The following is a 24,437-nucleotide window of genomic DNA, read 5'->3' as shown; positions in this document are numbered from 1 at the left end:
CTTAACATTTGCTTCGGGGAGGGGTGTATAATTGATGCATATTTGAAGTTTGCAACCTCTCAAAGGCAAAACCCCACTTATTGGTAACTCTGCTTACAGGGTTTTATTCTGCTCAAAGCCAGCACTACTTGAGATGAAACTCTGCAACTTGGGTAAGCAATCCAATTGAGGCAAACCCTACACCAATAGTACTAAATCATTTCAAAAAATGTCATCAAATTCAATGCTCTGAAGAAAAATTAAATACATCTATACTCTTTAGTGCACTTGCTGTTGACATTAAGATAGGTGAATCTGACACTTGGTTTTAATTTTTCTATAGTCTCAATTACTCTTGCAGCTTCAAAAGATCATTAGCGTACATGGTACAAAAGAAATTCCGCAAACCTCCAACTTCCAAAAAAAATCCAAAATGTTTAAATATGATTTAAATGGAAATTCAAGCATAGGAAGATACAAGAAGTAATGAAATAACAAAATATTGAAATACAATCTGCATGCCTCATTAGCCATCAACTCAATCAAAGATAATGGATTTCAGGATGCTACTGCACAAGCCAAGGTTCACTATACCATCCAAGTGGTAAATGACCTTTCTAGATATACCAGGTAATGGCAAAGGATCAGCAGGAAGTAAAATGGTAAATAGTTTATGAAGAGTTTTCCAGGAAGAAAACATACAAAGAATAGTCTTATCATGAGTAAAAAGTTCTTATGTAAATTTTTCTAGTCTTTCCGATGAAGTAATTAAGATATAAGATATAGAATTAGGATACAAATATTATCTTTTCACTAGTCTTATCCCATTGAGAGCAGTTAGCTCTTTGCAACCTGTGTGCAGTATATGTGTACATGATAATAATGCCCAGAATTTTTTCATGAATGTGTGCGCCAGCACAGACTTCTTTTGAATAAAAGAAAATTGAAGAGGAGGTGAGTCCATTTCCACATTAATTAGACACATTACCACATTTTGTTTTTTTTTTGCCTTGATTACATTTCCAGGTCTAATTTTTATACTTCCTCCTAGCATTTGGAGCATAACCTGCAAGGTGTGCAAGGAATCATCTATTTTACAATATATTTTTAAATAATATTTTTAATCAAATCATGCAAATCACTAGCTCAATGATATATGATATTATGAAAAATCACATCTTGTTTTCATCATCTTGCCTTCAAAACTGACTTTTTGAAAACCATATCCACATAATCCACACACATACTAATTTTATCATCTTTTTGATTTGGCTTTTACAAAACCTATTAAACAGACTGACCTAAAGATGAATTGCTGCATTTATGTAACCATTCATGATTTTATAAGTATATACTTCTGACTCCTGTTAATATAAGAGAATTTTTATGATAATAACCATAAATTTATGTCATCTTGAAACCAGTCATCACCCCGATGTACAGCCAACTTAACTAATGAAAGGGTAAAATCCCTAATGAAGTTTATTAAAATATCCTAAAGTTACTCAAGGTATGACAAATTAGCCAAATTGCATTCACAAGTTCTGTATAAAATTGCAGAGTGATATTTTCAACCAAAAATAAAACCCTTCTCATCTAGTTAAAACCTAATGGTTAATTTTATCACATAGACATCAATAATTCCTATTGCAAAGTGATAATCAACTCAGAATTTTAAAACTATCACCAGACTAACAAATTTATGGATACAGCATATATATTTTTACTGAGTACAATTTTGATTTTCAGACCGATTACATAAATTGCACAAAAAATACAAAACTTATATTCATGCCTGTAACTTCATTTCAGCTGGACACTTACATACATACCCAATTCCATGCAAAATGATAAACATGTCACAATAAACAAAACCATCAATCTCTTTCAATGTGTGTCAGTATGCTTAAGTATGCTTAAAATTAAACCATTAATGCTAAGCGCATATTTAAATTATTTTATGTAATGCATTCTGGTGTCTTCATAAACATTCAAACTCAAATTCTTTTACAGGAAGCAATGAAGCAGCCAATCAAATTGTTTCCAATACAAAAATTGTAGCCGAACAAAACTTACAAATTTTGAATTTGAGCAATAACTTACACAAAAGTGTTTCGTCTCGGTTTTTCCACAATTTTGGGGTGATATGGTGCTCAACCTTAAATGACTGCAATTTGACTAGGTGAAAGGACAAACCTGGTTAATTAGGTTTTTGATTGTACACCAGTGAGTGGTAACATAATAAATGTACAGAGAATTAGAATTATTTGGACAAATACAAGGTGGTGATTGTGAATTGATATGGAATTTTTTGGAAGAGACGAGTTTTAGAGAATCTCTTAAATATTTTTTTTTTCAATTTGCAATGAAGAGTCAAACTTTAAATGTTGAAATCTCACCATTAGGGGGCACAATCAGCACCCATTTTCCAACCACACATTATCCCGTAAAACTAAACATGCTTCTCAGTTATAAGGCTTTCAGCAGTAAATTTTAAATTTAAAAAATAATGATAATATATTCAGCCTCATGAAATAAAAGTGACGCCATGAAATGATAACTTTTTTAATAATAGGACTTTCATCCAAAGATACACCTAGAAATATATTCCAATACATTATCTTATAAACCAGAAAAATCATTTGTGATGTATCATTATCTTAACTGTTTTAAAATTTTAATTCATTTAAAATTGAACATAAGGCAAGTAACTCACTGAAAAATGATTTTTACACGGACTTAATCCCTCTTAATATGAAAGAACATATTAATTTACTATCACAGCATCTACTGCTTCAATTTTAAAGCAAGTAATGCTTAAAAGGACTAGGAACTGGATAAAGATAGTGGGCTCCAGGTATTAAACATAACATTAACTAGGAATGCACCAATTAATCTGTCATCAGCTGCATCATCTCTTGTGCCGATTAATATGAAATAGCCTTTTGGCCAATGAATTGGTTCTCATTTAATTCAATTTTCACTTATATTTTAGCATTTTCATCTCCACCAAGAGAATGCCAACAACCTGGAATATAGCAATAATTTAAAATTTTCACTTTCAACTTATTTTGAGCCTAGCTGGGGCTTTGGTTTGGTCTCTACAGGAAACTAAGTTTAAAAAACAATTTTATGCTTTAAACAATGTAAATACAAATGTCTTATCCTTCCTCAGGATGATAAATTAATCAGTCTGATATTTAAACAAAGAAATTACCTTTGAACTCAGATTTTTTTGTATTTTATTCTCAAGTTCTTAAAGTTTGAATAATACAGTAATACTTTGAAACACAATAAAAATTTACTTCTCAAAAGATACATGAATGGACCGTTTCTTTTACTGCCTTAATATAATCTTCCTTTTATTGATCTAGGCAACAAGTGCCAAATCAAGTGAATATAAATGACATTCATATTTATTTCTATTTCTACCCCTGATAAAACTATATAAATCATAATTATTAATCTCAATGGGTTTTATGTGTGTAACTGTCTTCAAAGGTTTCTGAATGAACCATAAAAAATATTTTAAATCAAATGATTGTTAGATTTTATAAGCCATGGGAGTCCTAGAGCGAGCCCTTCCCTTCAAACCACCTTGGCACCACATGTGCACAGCACCAATGAACCAGCCTCTTTTCAGTCATCATTCTAAAGCAATGGCCCATAATATCATATTCATATTCCTGAAACACCTGTCGACTTGGAGGGTAATTTTTTACAGCAGGATACTAATTGAAGGGTCTTTTATTCAATCCTAACTATGCCACTAATTTGGGAGTGTCTTATTGATCCATAGGTTTATAATATATACACACCTATTTTCTGGAATAAAAGATAAGGATATTTTTACCCATTCTTAAATCATTTTTAAGACCATGGCAATGATATAAAGTATACAACTGTATTTAATTTAAAGTTTTTTCAAGGATAATCAATATTTTTAAGATTTTATAGACACTTGGTGGACATTTTGAATGTGGTCCAATTCTATCTATTCGCCCAAATAAAAATTTTCATATGGTTACACTAACTGTCAGTTGATTACCTACATTTCCCACACTTCATCATTTTGCAGAAATATCAAGAGTGAATGCAATTATACATCATACATAACCACTCACAAAATTCATGCAATTGCCTTTTCCTAACTGGTCACGTAAGTTTGACCTCAGTCAAAATAAGTGTTTATTATTATTTCTAATAAATTAATGCTCTTTTTGGACAGAAACTACAGATCTACCTATAAAAAATTCAGTTATCAACCCGAAGTTCGATTTTCTAGGTGAGGGTAGGTCAATTCCTGACCTACCCTCACACATCAAGATAAGGGGGTCAGTTCCTTTGCCAGTGCTGCCTTGGTTTTCCTAGAAGATCTGGTATCCGAAACATCACACTGCTTGGGAGAAGCTGATGGTGCCCAGAGTCATCCCCAAGAATCAAACTAGTCAGTAGTCCAATGCTCTACCCACTGAACTATTGCATCCATTTTATAGGCACATCAACTGTAAAAAGCAGCCCCACTGATTTGGACTTTTATCACAGACTAAGTACATGTTTGACATATACTTGACTTACTGATACCATCTGCTAGCACATGCTTCCTCCCAAAAGCAAATAATCAGCCAAGAACAGGACCCTCCAGCTTTAACAGACTGCAAGTGAGGTCCCAGCCCCCTTTTATCTCAAGGATGATCCTCTCCCTTCTCACACAGGGCAAGGTCATAACCTTCTTCGACCACCAAACTTTTAATGCAGTTTGCTTTTATCTTCACCCACTACATTCCTTCTCAAGGAATTCTCAATTTTTCAAAATAAATTTTACAGCTAAATTGGGCACCTACACTTCTTGTTGCAAGTCATTATGAGGGAAATGCAAATAAAAATGAGCAAACATTTGAGTATGGCAACCTACATTGTCACACAAGGTCAACTACAAGGCAATGCTAACATAGACCCTTCACACCTCACATCAACTGTGCTCCTATTCAGTACATAATACAGGGTGTAGCAGCATAACTTGTTCAATTGCATAATATTTGTTATTAAAATCAGTAAATTATGCTGCTGCACCCTGTATTAATATTTATTAATGTAACATTATGTATTAATATATAGTCACATTTTTACCATCCAGTGTAGGCTATTGCTCATTTTTAGTTGCATGAGCAGAAGTTTTTACTACATAAATGCCAAATATACGACACAGTGATAATTATATGCGTAATAGAGTTCAAATGTTACACGAGAGTCATAGACATATGTGAATATAAGACATTTTTTTCCCCTAGAATGATGTCAAAATCACAACCCATGTTATTTTTTCTCAACAAAAGCTAATCCTAAAATAAAACCCAAATAACATCAGTTTGATGAGCAACAACTTCTTCTATGCAATTGTGCTTCCTTACTTAATGCTACACTGATAGTAAAATTTTCAAAGAAACTGTGGAAGATGCCACAGCAGTACCTTTTCACAGAGTCATCTGCTAATGTGAAATATAATGCAACAATTTCAAAGTGTAAAAATCATTTTCCTTGAATGATATCCCAGTCATGGTGAATCATTTTTACACTTTAAAATTGTTGCATTGTAATAACCAAAAACATCGTACCTCTGCAAGCAAGACATGACACAGCACACCTTGAGTCATATTCTGTGAATATTAATATTGATCATGAGATTCCTTGGTGATAACACTTCCACCATCACCACCCTACCATTTATGCCCCCCTGAAATTTGTAATTCTTCACTACAAACAGAGAAATATGGAATTACGAGATTGAAGCCCTATTACTAATATAATTGGGAATCCAGCTGGTTCTTAGACTGACTTCACAATCAAAAACAAGCAGTTTAGTGAGTTTCAACTCACCTAGCTTTTCATTCAACTCAACATTCTAAGTCTTCGCATTGGTGAGAAGGATGGTTCTAGGTATTGGATATTTCCCGTGGAAATGGCTAGTGGCATCCTCACCTCTTCTGTTATGCTTGTATTTATTTATTTACATATTCTCCTACAGTGTTTTTATTATACCTTTATATGCATTTTAAACTATTGGAGGGGTAGGGGCTAAATATAAGTATGCATGTATATGGTTTTTGTATGAAAATGCTAAACAAAACTTTGCACTTGGGAAACTTAAAACGGGAATAAATTTTATCTCTGACAGCATAACCCATGTTTGACAAGCTTTTTAGGATATAAATTACCCTGTAAAAATTTATTCTTTTTTTAATTTTATCTCAAACGTCAAATAGGAGTCAGGGAGGTGAACAATTGCCCTACGGTTAGCCATACAAAAAAACACAAAATGCTTAATACGAGTATGCACACAAAAACATACTAAACTAACTCCATTTTTTCAAACTATTTCTAGGTACAAAATTGTCAAACACTCAAAGAGAACAATTTATAATTTGGCAGACAGTGGGCTGTAAACAGTAGACTTTTGATTACCTGGGATGTGCCAAAAGCTTGTATCATGCAGCACTTGTATTAATAATCAGAGAAGTTTACTCCAGGAAAACAAAGCACAAGAGCCAGTTATGACGCATAGTTCTTTTACTTTAGAAGTAGTGAAGATGCTTATTAATATATATATCAAATTAAATGTACTTTGCATATAAACTCACCACATATAAAAGAGATACTTGTAATTGGGAAGGCCACCACAGACATATTACACCCGGAACTCAATCATACTCACATGATTTCATCTACCCTATATACAAGAAATTTTATGCAAATAATTCCTCAATACCTACAAATGTATTTGATGCTTTCATAATTAATGGTTTAATAACTTTACAACACACTCCATGTAAATATGAATTTCATTTTTTACTCAGCCCTATACTATAAATAACTGAGTCATGCATTGAGTTCACAGTGTGCCGTATGCTTTAACTCATTTCCTGGGGAATTTGTATGAACATTCTAATAATATACATCACTTTACCCTCTTCTAATAACACAAAACACTTGTACTCACACTACTATGACAACATGACCATGAAAATTTCAAATCAAACATCACTCTACGTGAATGTTTAGGTGAAGTCAAAAAAAAGAAACTAGGGCATTTATTAATGGTTATTCCTTTATAACTACACATTATACCCAATTTTTTACAACTCTTTATTTAAATGAAATATTGTTTGAAATAATTTTCATTGTTTTACACCAGAAAGTATCTTTCCGCAATTGATGCCCCTGGATTGCCTACTAGCACACCGATAAATTTTAATTTTTCTTTTTCGTCAAATGTAAAAAAGAGGTAGGCAAAATTATTTTCACATTTTGAAACCCAAAATTATTTTCACATTTGAAACACATTTTGAGACCTGAAGAAATGGATGAGCTATCAAGGAATGGCCTAATTATGAGTGTTACATATTTTTATGACCAAAACATAATATCAGCTGGCTACTCAAGAAAATCTTTGGGTATTTTGTCTCAGCCAGATGCAAAACAATACAAACACCACATGTTTCCCTATGAAGCATGGCTGACAAGAATTTTACATTGAAAAGATGTCACCAAAAGAATTTTCGAAGAAACTTCTTGCGTAAAAGGTAAAATTTGAAATTAGAATTTCAATAGAATTATCATTGCCTTTGCAAGTATACAAACAGAAGAAATGTGCTCTTTCATAAGTATAGTTTGTTCGATTCTTGTTTCACTGATGAACATAAGTAATAAACCTTAATTATTCAGTCAAGAGATTCAAATATCACAGTTCTCCATCTGCTATGGCCATTCCATTCTATAAGCTGTTAAGTTCTCATCAACAACAATAATAATGAAAATATTTGAAATCCAAAGAATAAGCATTACAATTACTGGAATTCCCAAAACTTTTCACATTTGATCCAAGACTCAGATAAAACATCCTGCCTTTTGTACTGCAAGCATGTAAGCTATTGCCAAAATATACGCTGTTAAATTTATCCTTGCTAATAAGGGCAGGGTAAGGGAGTGAAACCCCTGAAGAGGAGGGTGGAAAGAACCATTTGGAATGGGGGAACATAGGTATCCCTGAATGAGTCTTCCTCTCTCTCCCTTGAGCTTCAGTCAAGGCAATGGTCCTGGTCACCATTCCCTTTCTCTTTTGAAATTAACATATTTGGGAACACTATGATATTTACACAGATGTACCTCTTGTCAAAAATTTGAATGCTTATTCAAGAGTCATGGACATGATGATGGCAAGGATTAACTTTAAATAACATCATCTTAATAAAATTCTTCAAAGCCTAGAGACACTTAATTGGGTATGGTTGGCACATGGGCTCAACATAGGAGCTTAATGTTGTTTCACATTGGTAGATGATAACAGATAGTTCAAAATTAATTAGCACAAAATTAAATCTAGTTTCAAAAATAAACTTTATCCACTTTACTCAATTTAGTGTGCTTACTTTACCTATGAATGGCTAATGGTGAGTAATTTAGTAAGATGTTGCCATCTGATAAATCTAATATAGATATGCATTAACAATTAAATAGATGCATTAGTTTTGAAGGTATCAATTCCACATGGAAAATCTAAGGTTAAAATTCACGTTTTCTTTATCACGCATATAATGACTCGATAAATGGTTGGCAAACATTCATAATTTTAGTCTTTTGATTTGGTATAGGCAATTAATGCTCTCACTAACTTTACACTCTCAGAGTTCAATAAGTCCGTGAGTCCAGACTTCCTCTTCCACAAAGGTCAAGCCTATGAGCGGGACACAATTGATCATTGTCTCAGTCTACTTCATTCCACCTACACTCACAGAAGTAAGTTTTACTGAACATGTAATACATTAAATAAAATTACATGATGCATCAATTGAAATTAAAATTTTAAACCAGAATTCATGAAAACGTCCTTATGAGATTTTATGAAACTAGGATATTACTTTTGCTAAACAAGATAGAGACAAGTGAAAACATTTTGAAATTCAATGGGATCTATTTTTTGCTTAGCATAGGAATACTCATTTTATGTAGTAACTTACGGCTAAGGCATAAAAAAATGGTCAAATATCTTTAAGAATCAAAATTATGCATCACTATCATAAGACTGACCATTAATGGCTGCTATTATCAGAGAACTTGATGATCCAACACTTTTGCGAGAGGAATCAGCACTACTGGTAACAGGAATTGGAGGACTTTGTAGTGCTGACCCTTCGGATTTCCTTTTGTTCTTCTTGATAACCTATAGGTGAGATGAAATATTCAATCATGTTTAATAGGCAAAATATGATAATTTAAGGTGACTGTTAGGGCATGTAGGCTAATGGTGAAAGAGAATCATCAAAAAAATGGCAATGGGAATAGTGTTAAAAACCATACAAAGAAGACCCATATCTATAATCCCAATTTTCTCTCAAATAGGGTAACAATATTGAAAAAGACAAAGTATAACTTTTTGGAAATGAATAACATAATTTCATAGGCACAATATGGTTTCAGAGAAAATGAACTTAGCATAAATCCAATAGATCAATTAATATCCCACATCAGTTATGCTTTGGCAAAGAGGGAGAATACTGAATCAGCATTGTGATATAAGCAAGGTCTTTGATAGTGTGAGATTAAAATCATTAAATAAATTGGAGCAGTATATGGTAACAGGTATTGAACTGCGTTTAAATCTTACCCGAGCACTCATAAACATTGTTTGTCAGAAATTTTAAGAAGTCCTGAATGTCTAACATTTCACATTGTATCCCACCCTCAGGAATCAGTCTTAGGACCATCATTCACCATGACTAAAAAACAGTGGTTTTTTTGTCATGATGAATGATTTTTATAGTAATAGAATGTGTGATGCAATATAAGTACTTAATGATACAAATATTTGGTTAGCAGGAAATCATTTTTTATTTAATTAGAATAAAACTCAATCCCTAGTCTGTGATCTTAACCCATTGTGGTCACCTGGGATTCCAAAATATCCCAGACCAAGTTTATACCACTTCATAGCTTGGAAGCTATGCCTCAAAACCAAACTTATGCTGCCATTGTAATGGATAGTGAACACTGCTCAAGGTTTATACCACTTGCAAACCTTGTCGCGGTGTCAGTTGGCCCGTTCACGTAGATCTGCACAGAAATAATTTGGCCATAGTCCAAAATACCGTAGGATCATATAGTCACAAAATTCTTTCTAAGTGAGCATAACAATTTCAACATATTTCAATCTACATTAGATTTCAGAAGTGAGTATTACAAAGACAATTGTAGGATATTTTTATCCTAAAATTTTTATGAAATGAAGACAAAAAAAATAAGATGCAGGGTCCATCATCCCTGTGACCAATGCATGACAAAAGCATATATACTAGTGTCAAATACCGTGGTTCTAAATGATTTTCAGGTTCTTAATTCTAATTTCTAAATGTTGTATATTTGCCAGGCTACTTTTCATATAAATTTAATGTTTTTGAATGGACAAAATTATTTATTCACCTAATTTTCCTCTGTGAATATTCCACCATTGTTTTCACAATTTTGCTTAAAATTTCAAATAGTAGTTTGTATCTTGAGTATGCCCCTAAAATTTTATTTAAAAGTATAGAAATATTGAGATTTTATGATGATTTGATCAAAAAAAAAGAAGCGTTTCATAGTTTTTTTTAACATTGTAAATTTAAAATATTAATAAACAAATTGTATTTAAAATATTAACAAACAAATTTTCGCATAACTGCAAAATGTCATCCTAGAAAGTCCACATTAGAGTGTATTCAGTTAAATTTTCAAGGCTTTATCCCTAGTAACAAAGAAATGAGATGTTTATCGGTATAGAATCCAATAGACTGTGTGACCAATATGTTATAGCTGGGAGGTATGGCCACAACAGGTTAACCATACCAATCAAGATATCCAGTCAGTAAAATTGTTGACCTTGAGATAATAAATTGACAAGTAATTTGTAAATTTCAAATAGATTCTACTTGGTGCTTCCAGGCAAAGACTAATTTTTAAAATGCAATTAAACAGCTTCTTATCAACTGCAATTTTGTTTCATTTGATAATAAAAATTACTACTGGCATTTGCATCAAGAAGAACCAACATTTCATTCACTCGTGTAGCAACCAAGATCTTTTGGAATTTAGAATTTTGTATTAAGAGAAGACTTGGAAATTATTTTTACTGAGTAAAGTTATCACAAATTTATTGCATCACATTTATATAAGCAAATTACATTCTACTAGTGTATTTACTTACTTTGGCATACATTTCCTCAATATTTTGGGGTGAGTGAGGAAGTTTGTCATGCCTCAGCTCAACTTCTGGCTGCTCGATAACTTTCATTTCATCTTCATCATCACCTTCAGGGACTGCAAGAGTCGGAACTAAAGGAGGTGGTGGAAGTGGTGAATTAGCTTGCCTTTTTTCTGGTTTGGGAGAACCAAGGTTGACTGTAGAGCTAGTTGCACTGGAAGAAGAGGCTAAAAAAGAAATGCACCAGAGTTAACGCACACAAATTACAAATTTCTAGAATACCAACTACACAAATTTATGAGAAAGCACATTAGTCAAATTGCATTTTTGTTTTTTTTTCAAATCATATCTATTTCTCAATTTATGCATATATCCGGTGTTAACATTTTATTCATACATCGAAACCAAATAGTGCTAAAGACATGTAAATTATAATTTGAAGAAAACAATTTTAAACTAGGATTGTACCGTAAAAAATTATGACTATTTTGTAGTTGTAGTTTTTTATGGGAGGCGACCGACAACTGAGGTCATTTGCGCCATAGGGGATGGACAGGAAAGGATGAATGGTGGAGAGAACGTACGTTAGCCCCCACACCATCTCGATCCCCTTATGACTATTTAACTACACAATTTTTTTATTATTGAAGATTTTGAACAAACTATCAGCATTGTGGTAAGCAAATAATTAATTTTGTTTTTTATCTTTGCACCATTTTGATGATAAAATATTTCGGGCTTAATGAAAAGGAGCAAATTATTTTTAAATTAGCTATTTCGTGAAATGAATATTGAATGAAAAATAAATACAGCAAACCTCTTACTTACATTTTTCTAGAGACCCCATGTACAAGTGTAAAATGCAGGAAAAAAAGAACTTTTAAAATTGAAAATGTTCTTTTTTTTACTAGTCTTTGCCTAGTTCCATTTTAAAGCAGGATATTGTTTTATATTCTTAGGTGATAGAGAATATCTTAGCACATTAGAATCTGAGCTACTTCACCGTTCACTGAGTGCAAAGTTGCCTAGCTTCAAAATTCTTTAAGAAAATAAAATTATTTTTAATTCAATGTAGTTTTGATATGATAACACAATTTTTAAGGCTTTTATCATTCAGCAGCCTATTACAGTTAAAGCTGTGCTGTCAAGGCAGTACAACACCAGTTCCTGTGTTTTTCATGCTCCAACATGTTTGGGTCAAAGTCATTTTTATTCCTCATAATTTAAACTTGTGTGTGCAATGAATGGCCTCCCTCAGTTGTTCTTAAAATTTATAAAATATGTAGCTAACTCCTGGTCACAAATATATTCATTTCATAGCACGAATCTTTTCCTGGAGACTGAGATTACGAGCTTAAGTAGTTCAAATTTCAGTTACCAATGGCACTCTGCACTGCCCCATCATATTTGAATTCTGAGCTAAATCCATTCAAATTACGGCTCTCTCTCATCTCTTTAATGGGTTATATGTCCAAAATGGAGTCAAAATATTTTTTATAAAGGCTGATGCACATGAGTAACTTTAGCTTTTGGTGAAATTTTTTTGATCCAGCACAGCGATGCAAATAGTGGGGATAGTGAAAATGAAATCATGTAAATGGAGGGCTCCACATACATTGGAAAATGGGAAATTATGTGGGATGGGATGAAAAAGTGGTAAATTGTTGGAAAACATAGATTCTGATAATGCAAATATGAGGTTTTGAGTGTGTAAGTGTGTAAGTCTAAGGCAAAAAAATTGGTGAGGAACGTTAAAAAATGTACTCCTCCCCAGACTACTGTAAGGAATTAAAACTTTGACATGATATAATAGACATATATGATACTTAACTGAGTGGGTACAAGAGGAGTGTATTTAAAATAAGAGAGAGAAGGTAAGGATTGAGATGTTTAAGAAAAAATGCATTAGGATGAATCAGTAATTGACATGCAATAATAAATATGTATAACTGAGTGGTTACAAGAGGAGTGTTTATGTTGGAGTGTATTTAAAATAAGAGAGAGAAGGTAAGGATTGAGATGTTTAAGAAAAAATGGATTAGGATGAATCAGTAATAGACATGTAATAATAAATATGTAAATTCTGCTGGTTTTATCATTTAGAGATATTAATAAGAATTGAAAAACCAAATGTATTAGAGATGGGTAAATCCCTATTAAGGAAGGGGTAGGTTAGAAATGTACAGGTAAATGTAGAATAAGAGATTTTCCAGGCAAGGGATGCTACAAGCCTAAGAAATTGAAGAGCTTGTATGGAACAATGAAAGAATGAAATTGAAAGATAACAAGTAAGGAAGCACAGGGGGAATGATAGAAATGATCAAAATGGAGAGTTTTCTAATATAACACACAATCATTTTTCTGATATAGCCAACTCCAAATGACATGAAGGGTATTTATGTATTTAAGAAAGGCAAGGCGCACTTCAGTTGCAACAACCTATTCAGAATGCAAAATAGTTGAAAAACCATCTATTGATTACAGCAACCTACTTCGACAATTTACGTGAGGATTATTTAGGATTTAAGGAGGAGGCACCACTACATTTTATACTCGAGCCTCAATCAATGCCTATTCTACAAAGTTAATGGTAATTTGCTATTCATGATCACATCATTTTTTTAATGTCAAGTGTGTGTAACCAGATCCCATAAAACTTGAAGATAAATCCAAGAATATATTTTATGACTCATAAATGGAACTAAAAAGAAAGAGAAAACTTTTAAGAGTGAATAATAACAGTTAATTCTATAAGATCTCCTGGTGTCAAAACATAAGGAAAAGGAAATCCTAAATTCAAAACATTTCCCTTCATAATAGTGGTCACCAACCATTCAGAACTCAATAAACTCAAAATTTTTAATCGCACAAGTCAATGACATGAACTTTTAGTATAATGAAGCAAACTTCTAGAAAATAATATTTGATATTTGCGCCACTTGATTTTATTTTCTCCACAGACCGCTGATGTTTTCTCATTGGACCACCAGTTGGCCACTGCTCCTTTCTACTAATACAGTTAATCAACTCGGAAGAAGATTGATGTGAGCTTATAACCCTCATTTATTGCAACCATATAGCACTTAAATATATAAATACCTTGTCTAGAGTGAACTTGAGCCACCTGGCGAAGGCTGTCAACACTTGGAGGCTGTGGAGGGGGAGAAGGCTGAAGTTGTGATCCCAAAACAATAGGCAGTGAGTTAGGGCTGACAGGTGATGTGGAGACGGGGGAGATGGATGGGGGCAGAAGGCTATGTGACGTGGGACTCGAGGATGGTGGCAGAGGGGAAGGAAGTCCAGGGAGGGGAGATGGCTCACTCCGAGGCACAGTTGACAAGGGTGGCACGGTTGATGGTAACGGTTGTGGCTGTATCTGAGCATAGGTTTCACTTCCACTGCCATAAATGGCTTGACTGCTTCCACTTCTATCTCCAATGGCAGCATACATTTCATCTAAATTGCAAAAAATAAAATTAGTTTTGTCATATGTTCTCAATTATGACATGGTTTACTTTTTGAACACATAAATATGTCCAGCGGCAATAAAAAACCATTTGGCATATCCCACAATGACAATGTGCAATGGAGGGAATATTTCAATGAAATGAAATTCAAGAAGAGTAAATCATGTATAAACATTTGTACCAAGGACAAAACATGAATTTTATTAGAATAGAATAAAAATAGATAGGAATCTTCGTGCTAGAATGTAGTCTTTCATGAATATTCATTGGTAATACCTATAATTATTCAAGTAACAATATATTAAAAAATTTTTTATTAATATTGATATTTATTTTGCCTTCTGGTTGATTACTGCAGTTCTTCTTGCAAGTGTAGCAAAGATGACCTGTCAAAACTCTAACTTGTGGTGTACAAGCAGTTGATTGTAAAATGGATGACGTTTACGAGGATAAACATTATTTAGGTTGGCCAAATATTCAACTGATGCAAACCATGCAAATAAAAGAACTGCAAAGAAAAGAAGGTAACTTACCAGAATCATCTGACACAGAGGCATAATGTGGATCTGCAGACCTAAGACTTTTGCTTGGAATACGAAGCGGGGGTAACCTGGCATTTTTCTGTTGTTCTGTAGTCTGTGCTTTGATTGTAGCTATGGGTTCACGGACACTAATACTTGTATAGCTATCTGCAAGATATTTATGCAAACATACAAAGGATAAAATACACAGTACAAATGAAAAATATAGCAAGGTTTAAAATACAATGTTAAAAAAGGCATCATTTGAAGCAGCTAAGAAGAAACACAAAAAAGCTTCCCTTAAGTATACTATGCTATGGTATGCTTCATGACAAAATATTCTGAAATCATAAGTATTATTTATCATAAGGTGGTAACATACCACAATAGATAGTCAAACATGTTAAAAACATTATACATAGTATAGACATATTTACATATATTTTATTTGAAAACTATATCACTGGAGCATGTCTTTAAAAATTCAATGAGTAAAAAGGCTGACAGCTAATATTAGCTTGATTTTAAAAATTAAAATGTTGGTATTATAAGCAGAAAGTGGCAGTTTAATAAATAATGAGGTGGGCAAGTATTGTGCAGACTTGGGTGTTGGCCACGCAAGGATTTGATGAATTTTGGTTGTTTTTCATGTTTCATAATTATGTACATTAGATCTCGTCAAGAGATTATTTACATTTTCTTTTGTATTACATATAACAACATACATATAAGCTGTGAAATTTCATACTATAATTAGTGTTTCACAGCGGTTTGCAGCAATCTCTAGAAGTAGCATTATTATTATTATTCTGATAGATTTACCAAGCAAAAAGGAAACAGATTTGACACTAGAGTAATTGCTCCATAGTTTCAATCTATACAACAGATGGCAATGGAAAAATGCATAGTACGCATTAAAAAGGAATGCTCTAGGTTTCAATTTCCTTATTGGGAATTTTACTTGAGAGATTTAAACGCGCACATCATGAACATGATCATTCCAGCTAGTTTAGAATCAAAAATTAAGGCTTGCAGTACAACAGGTTGGGTATATCAAACTAACTATTTCAACGAGGTGAACTATAGATGTTAGTTTTTGTCCTCATTTAGCAAGCGATTATTGGCAGGAAACCATAGGTGGACTTGTCCATCAAAGATATCAGCAACTTTAAGGCCAAATCGTCAAACTTGCATGATTATGAGTAATGTTCAACACAAAGTGATCATAAATGCTTTTATTTGCATAGCTTTGTCTAAAAAAATGTACTCTAATGCAAAATTAGTCAGATCAACGTATTATGTACATGCGTGGTACAACTTTTATTGATTTGACTCCAGTAATGTACCATTAGCAGCCATTACAAGTTGAAACATGTTCAGTTCACTTAAGCCGGCTTCTGCTGATAAAAAATGCTTTCTATGAAGATGTAGCTTCAAGCTGAGGAAAAGGAAAAAGTAACGTGCTACATCTGGACTATAGGGAGGATAAGAAACAAACTTCAAATTGATTTCATGGGATAATCATGGTTTCCTGGTAGATTTCGCAGAACCAACTGTGCACAACATGTCTCAAGCAGAATTATTTTGTTACCAATGTGCATCACTCAATGTTACTTAATGGCACCCAATGAAATTGTTCATATTTCTGATAGTGCTCTCAACATTATTTGTCAATCTTCTCTCACAATAGGACCAGTGATATTAACATACATTACAGATTCAGATGTGATGTGGTGGAACCGTTTCATAATAACAGAGATGAAAACCCTTGCAATTTTCCACTTGATATCGAATTATTATCGACTAGTTCGAATGTACTACATCATTTTCAAGTTCCATGCTATATACCAAGAATGCTATTCAAATTATGGCAGAAAGAAGAGAGGAAATAATGAGGAAAACTCAAAACCAATAGCTTGGAAACAAAGTATACATAGAATGAATCACACTTGCTGATAGCAGTCCTTCAACTCCCTTCACAATTAGTTTGGAGTAGTAATTTAATTATTAAGTGTCTCAACAACTAAGGTCATTTGCAAAATCTATCAGTGTGGATATTCTCCCACTTATGCATTAAATTCAGTATAGCCAATCTGTCATAAAAAGAATGGTTCAAAAACTTTCAAGAGGAAAATATCTTAGAATGCCGTAAGGTTTTATATCTTTCTACGCTAATTTTGGTCAGTACTATATTCAATCTAAAATAACAATAAATTAAAATGAAACGAGTTAAGTGATCAAAAAATTTAGCCTTACTGGAAAACCTTTCATCAATGAAGTACCCTCTACATTAATTCCCATTAATTTAAATATTAAATGAACTTACTGGAATCCTGGGATTCAAGGTTATGGAAGTTTCCCCTAGACCCTCGCTGTTGGAACGGTCCAGGGCCAGTCTCTAAACCAGGAGTTGACCCATTGGCTAAACATCTTGATGCCAATGAGGAAGACACAATGGCAGTTAAGGCTGACGTGGACGGGTTGGAATTATCTAGTTTGATAGGTGGAGTCATATATGGCAGTTCCTGATTAGCTGATATACCTCCAGATATTGCTTTGGCGGCTGGAATGTGCACTGACTGCAATATCAAAACAAAAATCTCAGTTAAGCACAAAATGAATTATACAAACTTCAGTTGGAAAAATTTCCACATCTTTGATTATCAAAAAACATATATCCTCCTCTACGGGATGAAGGGAGGAAGAAAGTACTCAGAGATGAAGAGGGACCTGATGTAGAGTAGGATACTGGATTTTGTATTTTTGTTAGGAATCACAAAATATTTATTTAGTATCTGTGTCCATCCAGAAACCTACCTTAAACGGTAGATTACCTAATAATAATAATATCCTCCTCTATATATATTTCAGTTTAAAATTAACACAAAATACTTGGATCAGACAAAAGCATCAGACTATTTTAAGTGAACACTTAATCCAAAGAAAATGTTTATGTTAAATTTAAAAAATTTGCAGCCATATGCATAAACATTCATTCATCAAAGAATCCCAGAAATTAGTCATTACTGCTGTTCAGTCATTTCTGCAGTTATTTTCAATGGAGTTGCCACTTTCCTCATACTCAATGCCATATTCCCATCCATTGCTTACTTCTTGCACTGCTAAGTTCAAATTTTAAAAACACACTATGATTGTCTCATATAAAACTTTGTGCCAGGAATTTTTGAACAATGAAGTAACTGAGTGTAATTTTGCTCTGACTTAAGTCTCTAGGTGAATAAGTTAAAACTTAGCCAACGGCTGATCCTGTCCATAGCACCTTGCCTTTCCCTCCAACATTCCCCCCCTTACTGGCAGATTCCCCTCCACTTATTGCTTTTCCACACATCAAGGGGCCACAAGCTTTCAGGCAAGCTGAACATATTCAGTAGGATTTTAAATGTGTGGCAGCATAATGCTTCAAAACTAACAAGAATATACATGGCAAAAATGGTGAACATAGCAATAACATTTTGCATGCAAGAAATTAATCAAGCATGATAAGATAAAAAAAAGGAAAAGTAGATTACACAACAATTTTCTAAGTAAATATGACCTAACTAAAAAAACAAGTTCCAATTGTCATGGAGGAAAGTATTATGAATCCCAATGGGAAAAACAATTATTAGTACACAGGTGCAGTCATATGTATTAGGTGTATGAAAGTACTTCTAATGTCACTCATCTCTTTTTGAGCTCCAGGACATGTCAAATTTGGTTCACTGTGCAATATTTCAGGTGCTACATTGACAAGGTCATTCCCTACAGTGATCTAAACTCAGAAAAATCAATTCATGACATTGTACATTGAGGTGAGATTCAAACTTCTTTGCTAAGTAATGCTTTATACCCGTCAGGCAGTCATAGACATGTATATTCAGACATACTACCTTGATCAAAAATTTCCCGGAATTTATTCAGAAAATTAAAAATACAAGTTTATTCATCTAAATCTATATTGTCCCCTTCAAAGTAATCCCCATCGACTGCAACACACTTATGCCAGCGCTTGATCCAATCCTCGAAACATTTTTTATATTCGGTTTTCGGTATGTCCATCAGTGCTTCCTGCGATTTTTCCATTACTTCCTCTCGGCTGCTAAAACGCGTTCCCCGTAATGGTTTTTTAACTCGATTGAACAGAAAGAAGTCACAGGGAGCCAAATCAGGTGAATTCGGTGGCTGTTGGATGGTATTTGTTGCATTTTTCGTCAAAAAATTACGAATAATGATAGCACTGTGCGACGGTGCGTTATCATGGTGCAAAATCCACGAGTTTTCTGCCCACATTTCTGGTCTCTTTCGGCGAATTGCTTCACGCAAACGTCTCATAACGCCCAAATAATACTCTTTGTTTACTGTCTGGCCTTCTGGCAAAAATTCATGATGCACTACACCGTTGTAATCCATGAAAACCGTCAGCATTGCCTTCTTTTTTGACTGAAAACGACGTGGTTTTTTTGGTCTCGGCTCATTTGGTGAACGCCATTCACTTGCCTGATGTCTGGATTGCGTGTCGTACTCATAAACCCACGTCTCGTCTCCAGTAATGATCCTTTTGATGAATGTGGGATCGGATTCAGCCTCGCAAATCATGTCTTTTGCGACGTCAACACGGTCTCTTTTTTGCATGAAATTGAGGTCTTTTGGCACCAACTTTGCTGCTACACGACGGAAACCCAAATCATTAACCACAATGTCTTGGGCGGATCCATAGGCAATGTTCAAGTCCTCCGCTATTTCTCTGATGGTTAATTTGCGGTTATTGACCAACATTTCTTTTACTTTATCAATTTTTTCACCGACTTTCGATGTCGATGGTCTGCCACTGCGTTCATCATCTTCGATTGACTCACGACCACTTCTGAACCGCTCGTGCCACTGGTAAACGACCGTTTTTTTTAGAGAATCGTTGCCGAAACACTTTTCCAACATTTCCAACGTCCGTGCGCCACTAAATCCTTTTTTTACGCAAAATTTAATACAAGTTCGTTGTTGCAAATTTAAATCCATTTCTGCAATTGTAAAAAATCGCCAACACACACAGAGATAGATGTACTCTTGGCTACGTAACTTTTGCAAATGTCAAGTTATGACACTAAGATTTAAAGGGAATATCAACAACAGATGTACCAATTTAACAAAAAAAACAGAACTCAAATCGGAACGATGGGAGCGCCACACGGTGGTTATTCCGGGAACTTTTTGATCAAGGTAGTATTTCCTGTTAGCTATAGCAATGCTCATCTCAGGTATCTAAATTTAACAAATAGCAATAGTTTCAATGGAGATATGGTGGAATTGGAACACAATGATCAAATAACATAACTTTTTCACTCCATAAAAATTTATAACTGACCATGTTTCAACATATTACATCATTTTCATGTGACCTGAAGCAGAAAAGTGCAGGTTATTATGTATCTGAATTTAAAAATTACTTCAACAAATATTTGAAAAAAACCTCCATGACCATATTCTTTCAAATGGCACCCGATGCCAAATCTCAAAAATTCCATTTTTTGTATTTTGGTAACACAAGAGGCTGCCTTAAGGCAGTTCTCCAATGGCTATTGGACTGGCACTTTTTCTCCAAATTTAAGCTATGGGACATGTCAAATCCAGCCCACTGTGTTGCATTTTTTGCATAACAATGACTTAGTCAAGTTATTACCGGTGGTGATGAGGAACAATTCCCATTTGTACCACTCTGTGATCGTCGATGAGCCCGAGGAGGAGGTATTGGATTCTGTAATGGACCCTCAATTCCATCAGCATGAACAGATGATGATGGTGCAAAACTGGATTGAACAAAAAATTGAGAGGTGCTTTTAAAAAGTAGAAACATGCCTATTATCGATTATATATTCACTCTTCAGGAAAAGCTTTCAAGTTATTAAAAGAATTAAGAAATTTAAAACTCACCCTAAATTTATTTCATTATAATATAAACCTCTCCCATGGTCACTTTTGCTGGTTTTCACCTGAGCATAAGGATGTTCTTCGGCTGAGAATGACAAAAACATAACCTGGGTAAATTATTGATAAAAACACTACCATATACAAGTAAATCTTGTAAATCAATCATTTACAAGAAAACTCGAATCAAAAAATAACGTACATTTATGCTCATAAAATTATCCAACATGCACGATAAAGATTTGAAGATAAAGAATGAAGTTTTAGACTATGTTAGCGGAGAATAGAAAATAACTCAACTGTCAATAAATGCAAAGATGAATTTATCAAAGGGAGAGATTTTTGTTGCCAAGTAATTTAAATTTACAATCAAGATCATCACCACAGGTTAGCAATGCTAAAGATTGTTTCAATGCATTTCTTCATTTGAATTTCCTTTCTCACTCCTTTGAAGACACCTCAAATTTAGATTGCTAAGTAAATAATAACAGCAGGCGAGTGTGCAGTCTATCGACTCTTGATTTCAATTTTAATCTTCTCCTTACATACACTATTGTATACACTACCCATATTACTTTTCTTCCATAAGAAAAAAGTCAAAAATGGAATATTGTTTCCTGGAATTGCAAACAACATGGTCTCCCTACAATTCTTATTACAAAAGAATGCGTGTTCTATCATTCAAAAGAGTTGGTGGACTAACAGCAGGCACCAAAAGCATTGGCAAACAAAATGTGAAGGATCTAGCACGTCAAAGTTGAGATGCTGCATTTGTTTGTGACACCTGCAATATTAATTCACATTGACTTTTGACCGAGAAAAATATAGACTCATGTTTTGGAGAGATATTGAAGAACTTCAGTGAGAAATGATTTGCAAAAACATGATGCCTTCATTAATTATGCAGGTAACTTAGCAATTCATAAATGCTTAATGACTTGCCACGCCTTGGGAAAGTTCTCTAAATAAACAATGCTTGCAAGTCAGATCAGGTCATGGCTTTGAATTTCATTGTAGACGTATTTTGATAGCTACTTATTAAAATAAACCTAAAAACTACACTTTTGGCCATAAGCCGCTTTTAGCTTAAAATTATGTGATATTTTAAATTTAGCAGAATGCAAATAACGAGGTTGTACTGTGCATGAATTAAATAAAGATAATTAACATAATTTTTACTTCAATACTTTTTATCATGGGAAAAGTGAGCAAAAAACAGACAAAATGTTAGCTTGGTCAACTTTCTACCATACAAACATAAAATAAGAATCGTTGCACAAAAAATGTTGTATTAATGCTCAAGAAAATTTTACCATAAACAAAGAAATCAGCTGTATTTAAATGATAAATAAGAGTTGACTGCTTCAAGAAATATGTATGGATTTGTACATTTGAATCATTGCCCTTGGTTTATTGATTTTGTTGAATAACTTTGCATGCACATGAAAAATCATTTTCTTTAAAGAAAGCACAGCCGTGGAATAGCATAAAAGTTTTCAATTACTTTTTGTCATTTCAGTTTTTTTTTTTAACCTTGCACATCAAGCCAAAAATGGCACCAATGGCTCCTGATGAGTTAGAACATTGGGGAGTATTCAAATGTTTCAATTCAAACAGAGAGGAAGTCTGCTTCCACAAGTTATTAACCATTTCAATTAGTAATTAACACGTGGCCCACATTTGGCCAGCCAATGTTTCAGGTGATGTCCAGAGCCTCTCATGTCAATTTTAAAAAATGAAAAACAATTGAAATTTTAAGTGCAATGGTTTTTTTTCAATCATTCCAATAAGTTTTATTGCTAAATTTAATCACAAATGGCTGTTTTTAGTTACTATATGCACAAAACAATGCAGTAAAATGATTCAACAGCACACATAAATTTCTATACTTACTGCAATTTTCCTCATGCACCCCAAGGCAGAAAATATCAGTCATGTAGCCCATTGATATGTAACAGCTGTACTTCACCAATTTAAAGTAACCCTTATATTCAAAATTTTACGGGTACTGGGATTGATTGTGAATATTTTAACATGCATACAATATGCATGTGCACATGGTTTCAGCCCAAGAAGGCTTCGAAAAGTAATAGAATTAAAAATCTTTAAGGGGCAGATGAAAATTCTGCACCATCATGAATATTGTCCATATATTTATTTCTATAACCTTATTTAACTTCAACTTTTCTTACTGGTTTTTAGGGAGTCATATGGATGTTCTTTATTTAAACGAGAATAACGACTATGTGAATCATCATCCTCATCTTCCTCTTCATCATCCTCTTGCCCCTTTATTGACACCTCTTTGTTGATCAAATTTCCAGCTTCATGACCAGTATTAGATAACTGCCTTGTCAATGGGGGCATAACTGGAGCCATTCTCTTTTTGCCACTACCCCCAAAGGATGTAGAGGCTAATGCAGCCATACCTGGGAAAAGAGAATCATGAATCAGAGACTGTACATAGTTGACTCCTGAATACATAAGCAACAAGTTTTCCCAAATGCATTCTATTAATGCAATTCTTGTAAACTTTCATCTTAAGGAAGAAGACAACCTTTATAAAATTTAAAAAATTTATTAATAAAGTACTATTTATTAATGTGATATCAGTACTGTTTTAATAAATTTTGGAGCATTTTACAAAGTTTTTCTTATTCCTTCGGGCAACTTTTAATAACATACCCCAGGTAACATCGAAACAAATTAATAAATTTACCATCTCTTGGAGTATCCTCGACAGTTGCATAAAGGTCAGAGCTGGTATCACCTCCACTGTGTGTCCCACCACCACTTTCCCCTATCTCAGGGTCATTACACTTGATCTGATTGCTATCCAAGGAGTCCATTTCTCGAGGTACACTTCTTGATCCAATCTTGCATCCATCTCCCAAGATGCCATCTTTCAATTGATCAACTGGAATGTCTGGCAAGCTTCTTTTAGCTGTAGTCAGTGGCCTTAAATTAAGAAATGGGCAATTAATAATTGTATACAAAAAACTCTTTGGGTGATAAGTTGTTATAAAAACTACAGTCCTGGACAAACATCTTCATATATTTTAACCAGTATTCAAAGCCAATGCCAAGGGATATTGAGTAATAAAGTTATTATTAAAGATATAACTCAATTTTTTAGACAAACTGAATTAGAAGTAGTAGTTTTGAGGGGAGGCGACCAACAGCTGAGGTCATTTGCGCCTGAATTAGAAATAATGAACAATATATAATATACAATGAATGCAATTGCAATAAGATATTTCTCGTCCAATTTCAAAGAAACTGTGGGAGATGCCGCAATGGTAACTTTCGATGGAGTCA

At 33.7% G+C, this 24,437-nt stretch overlaps 1 protein-coding gene across 1 annotated transcript in view; it reads right to left on the bottom strand.

Moving 5' to 3' along the window:
* Positions 1 to 24,437, bottom strand: part of LOC139696407 (uncharacterized) — a 40,253-nt gene that overhangs the window by 8,920 nt on the left and 6,896 nt on the right. The window contains exons 3-11 of the mRNA XM_071595156.1: positions 23,839 to 24,077; positions 23,312 to 23,548; positions 21,126 to 21,207; positions 20,875 to 21,001; positions 17,527 to 17,779; positions 15,213 to 15,368; positions 14,312 to 14,668; positions 11,216 to 11,439; positions 9,064 to 9,196 (exon numbers count right to left, since the gene is read on the bottom strand). Of these exons, the coding sequence (XP_071451257.1) occupies positions 9,064 to 9,196; positions 11,216 to 11,439; positions 14,312 to 14,668; positions 15,213 to 15,368; positions 17,527 to 17,779; positions 20,875 to 21,001; positions 21,126 to 21,207; positions 23,312 to 23,548; positions 23,839 to 24,077 (1,808 nt within the window). The remainder of the gene's footprint in view (positions 1 to 9,063; positions 9,197 to 11,215; positions 11,440 to 14,311; positions 14,669 to 15,212; positions 15,369 to 17,526; positions 17,780 to 20,874; positions 21,002 to 21,125; positions 21,208 to 23,311; positions 23,549 to 23,838; positions 24,078 to 24,437) is intronic.

Source organism: Hetaerina americana, unplaced genomic scaffold (genome assembly GCF_022747635.1).
Source record: "Hetaerina americana unplaced genomic scaffold, ioHetAmer1.1.p SCAF_7, whole genome shotgun sequence".
NCBI classification, from domain to species: domain Eukaryota; kingdom Metazoa; phylum Arthropoda; class Insecta; order Odonata; family Calopterygidae; genus Hetaerina; species Hetaerina americana.
Note: the sequence above shows the minus strand (reverse complement) of the source record. Positions and strands in the feature narration are given on the sequence as shown.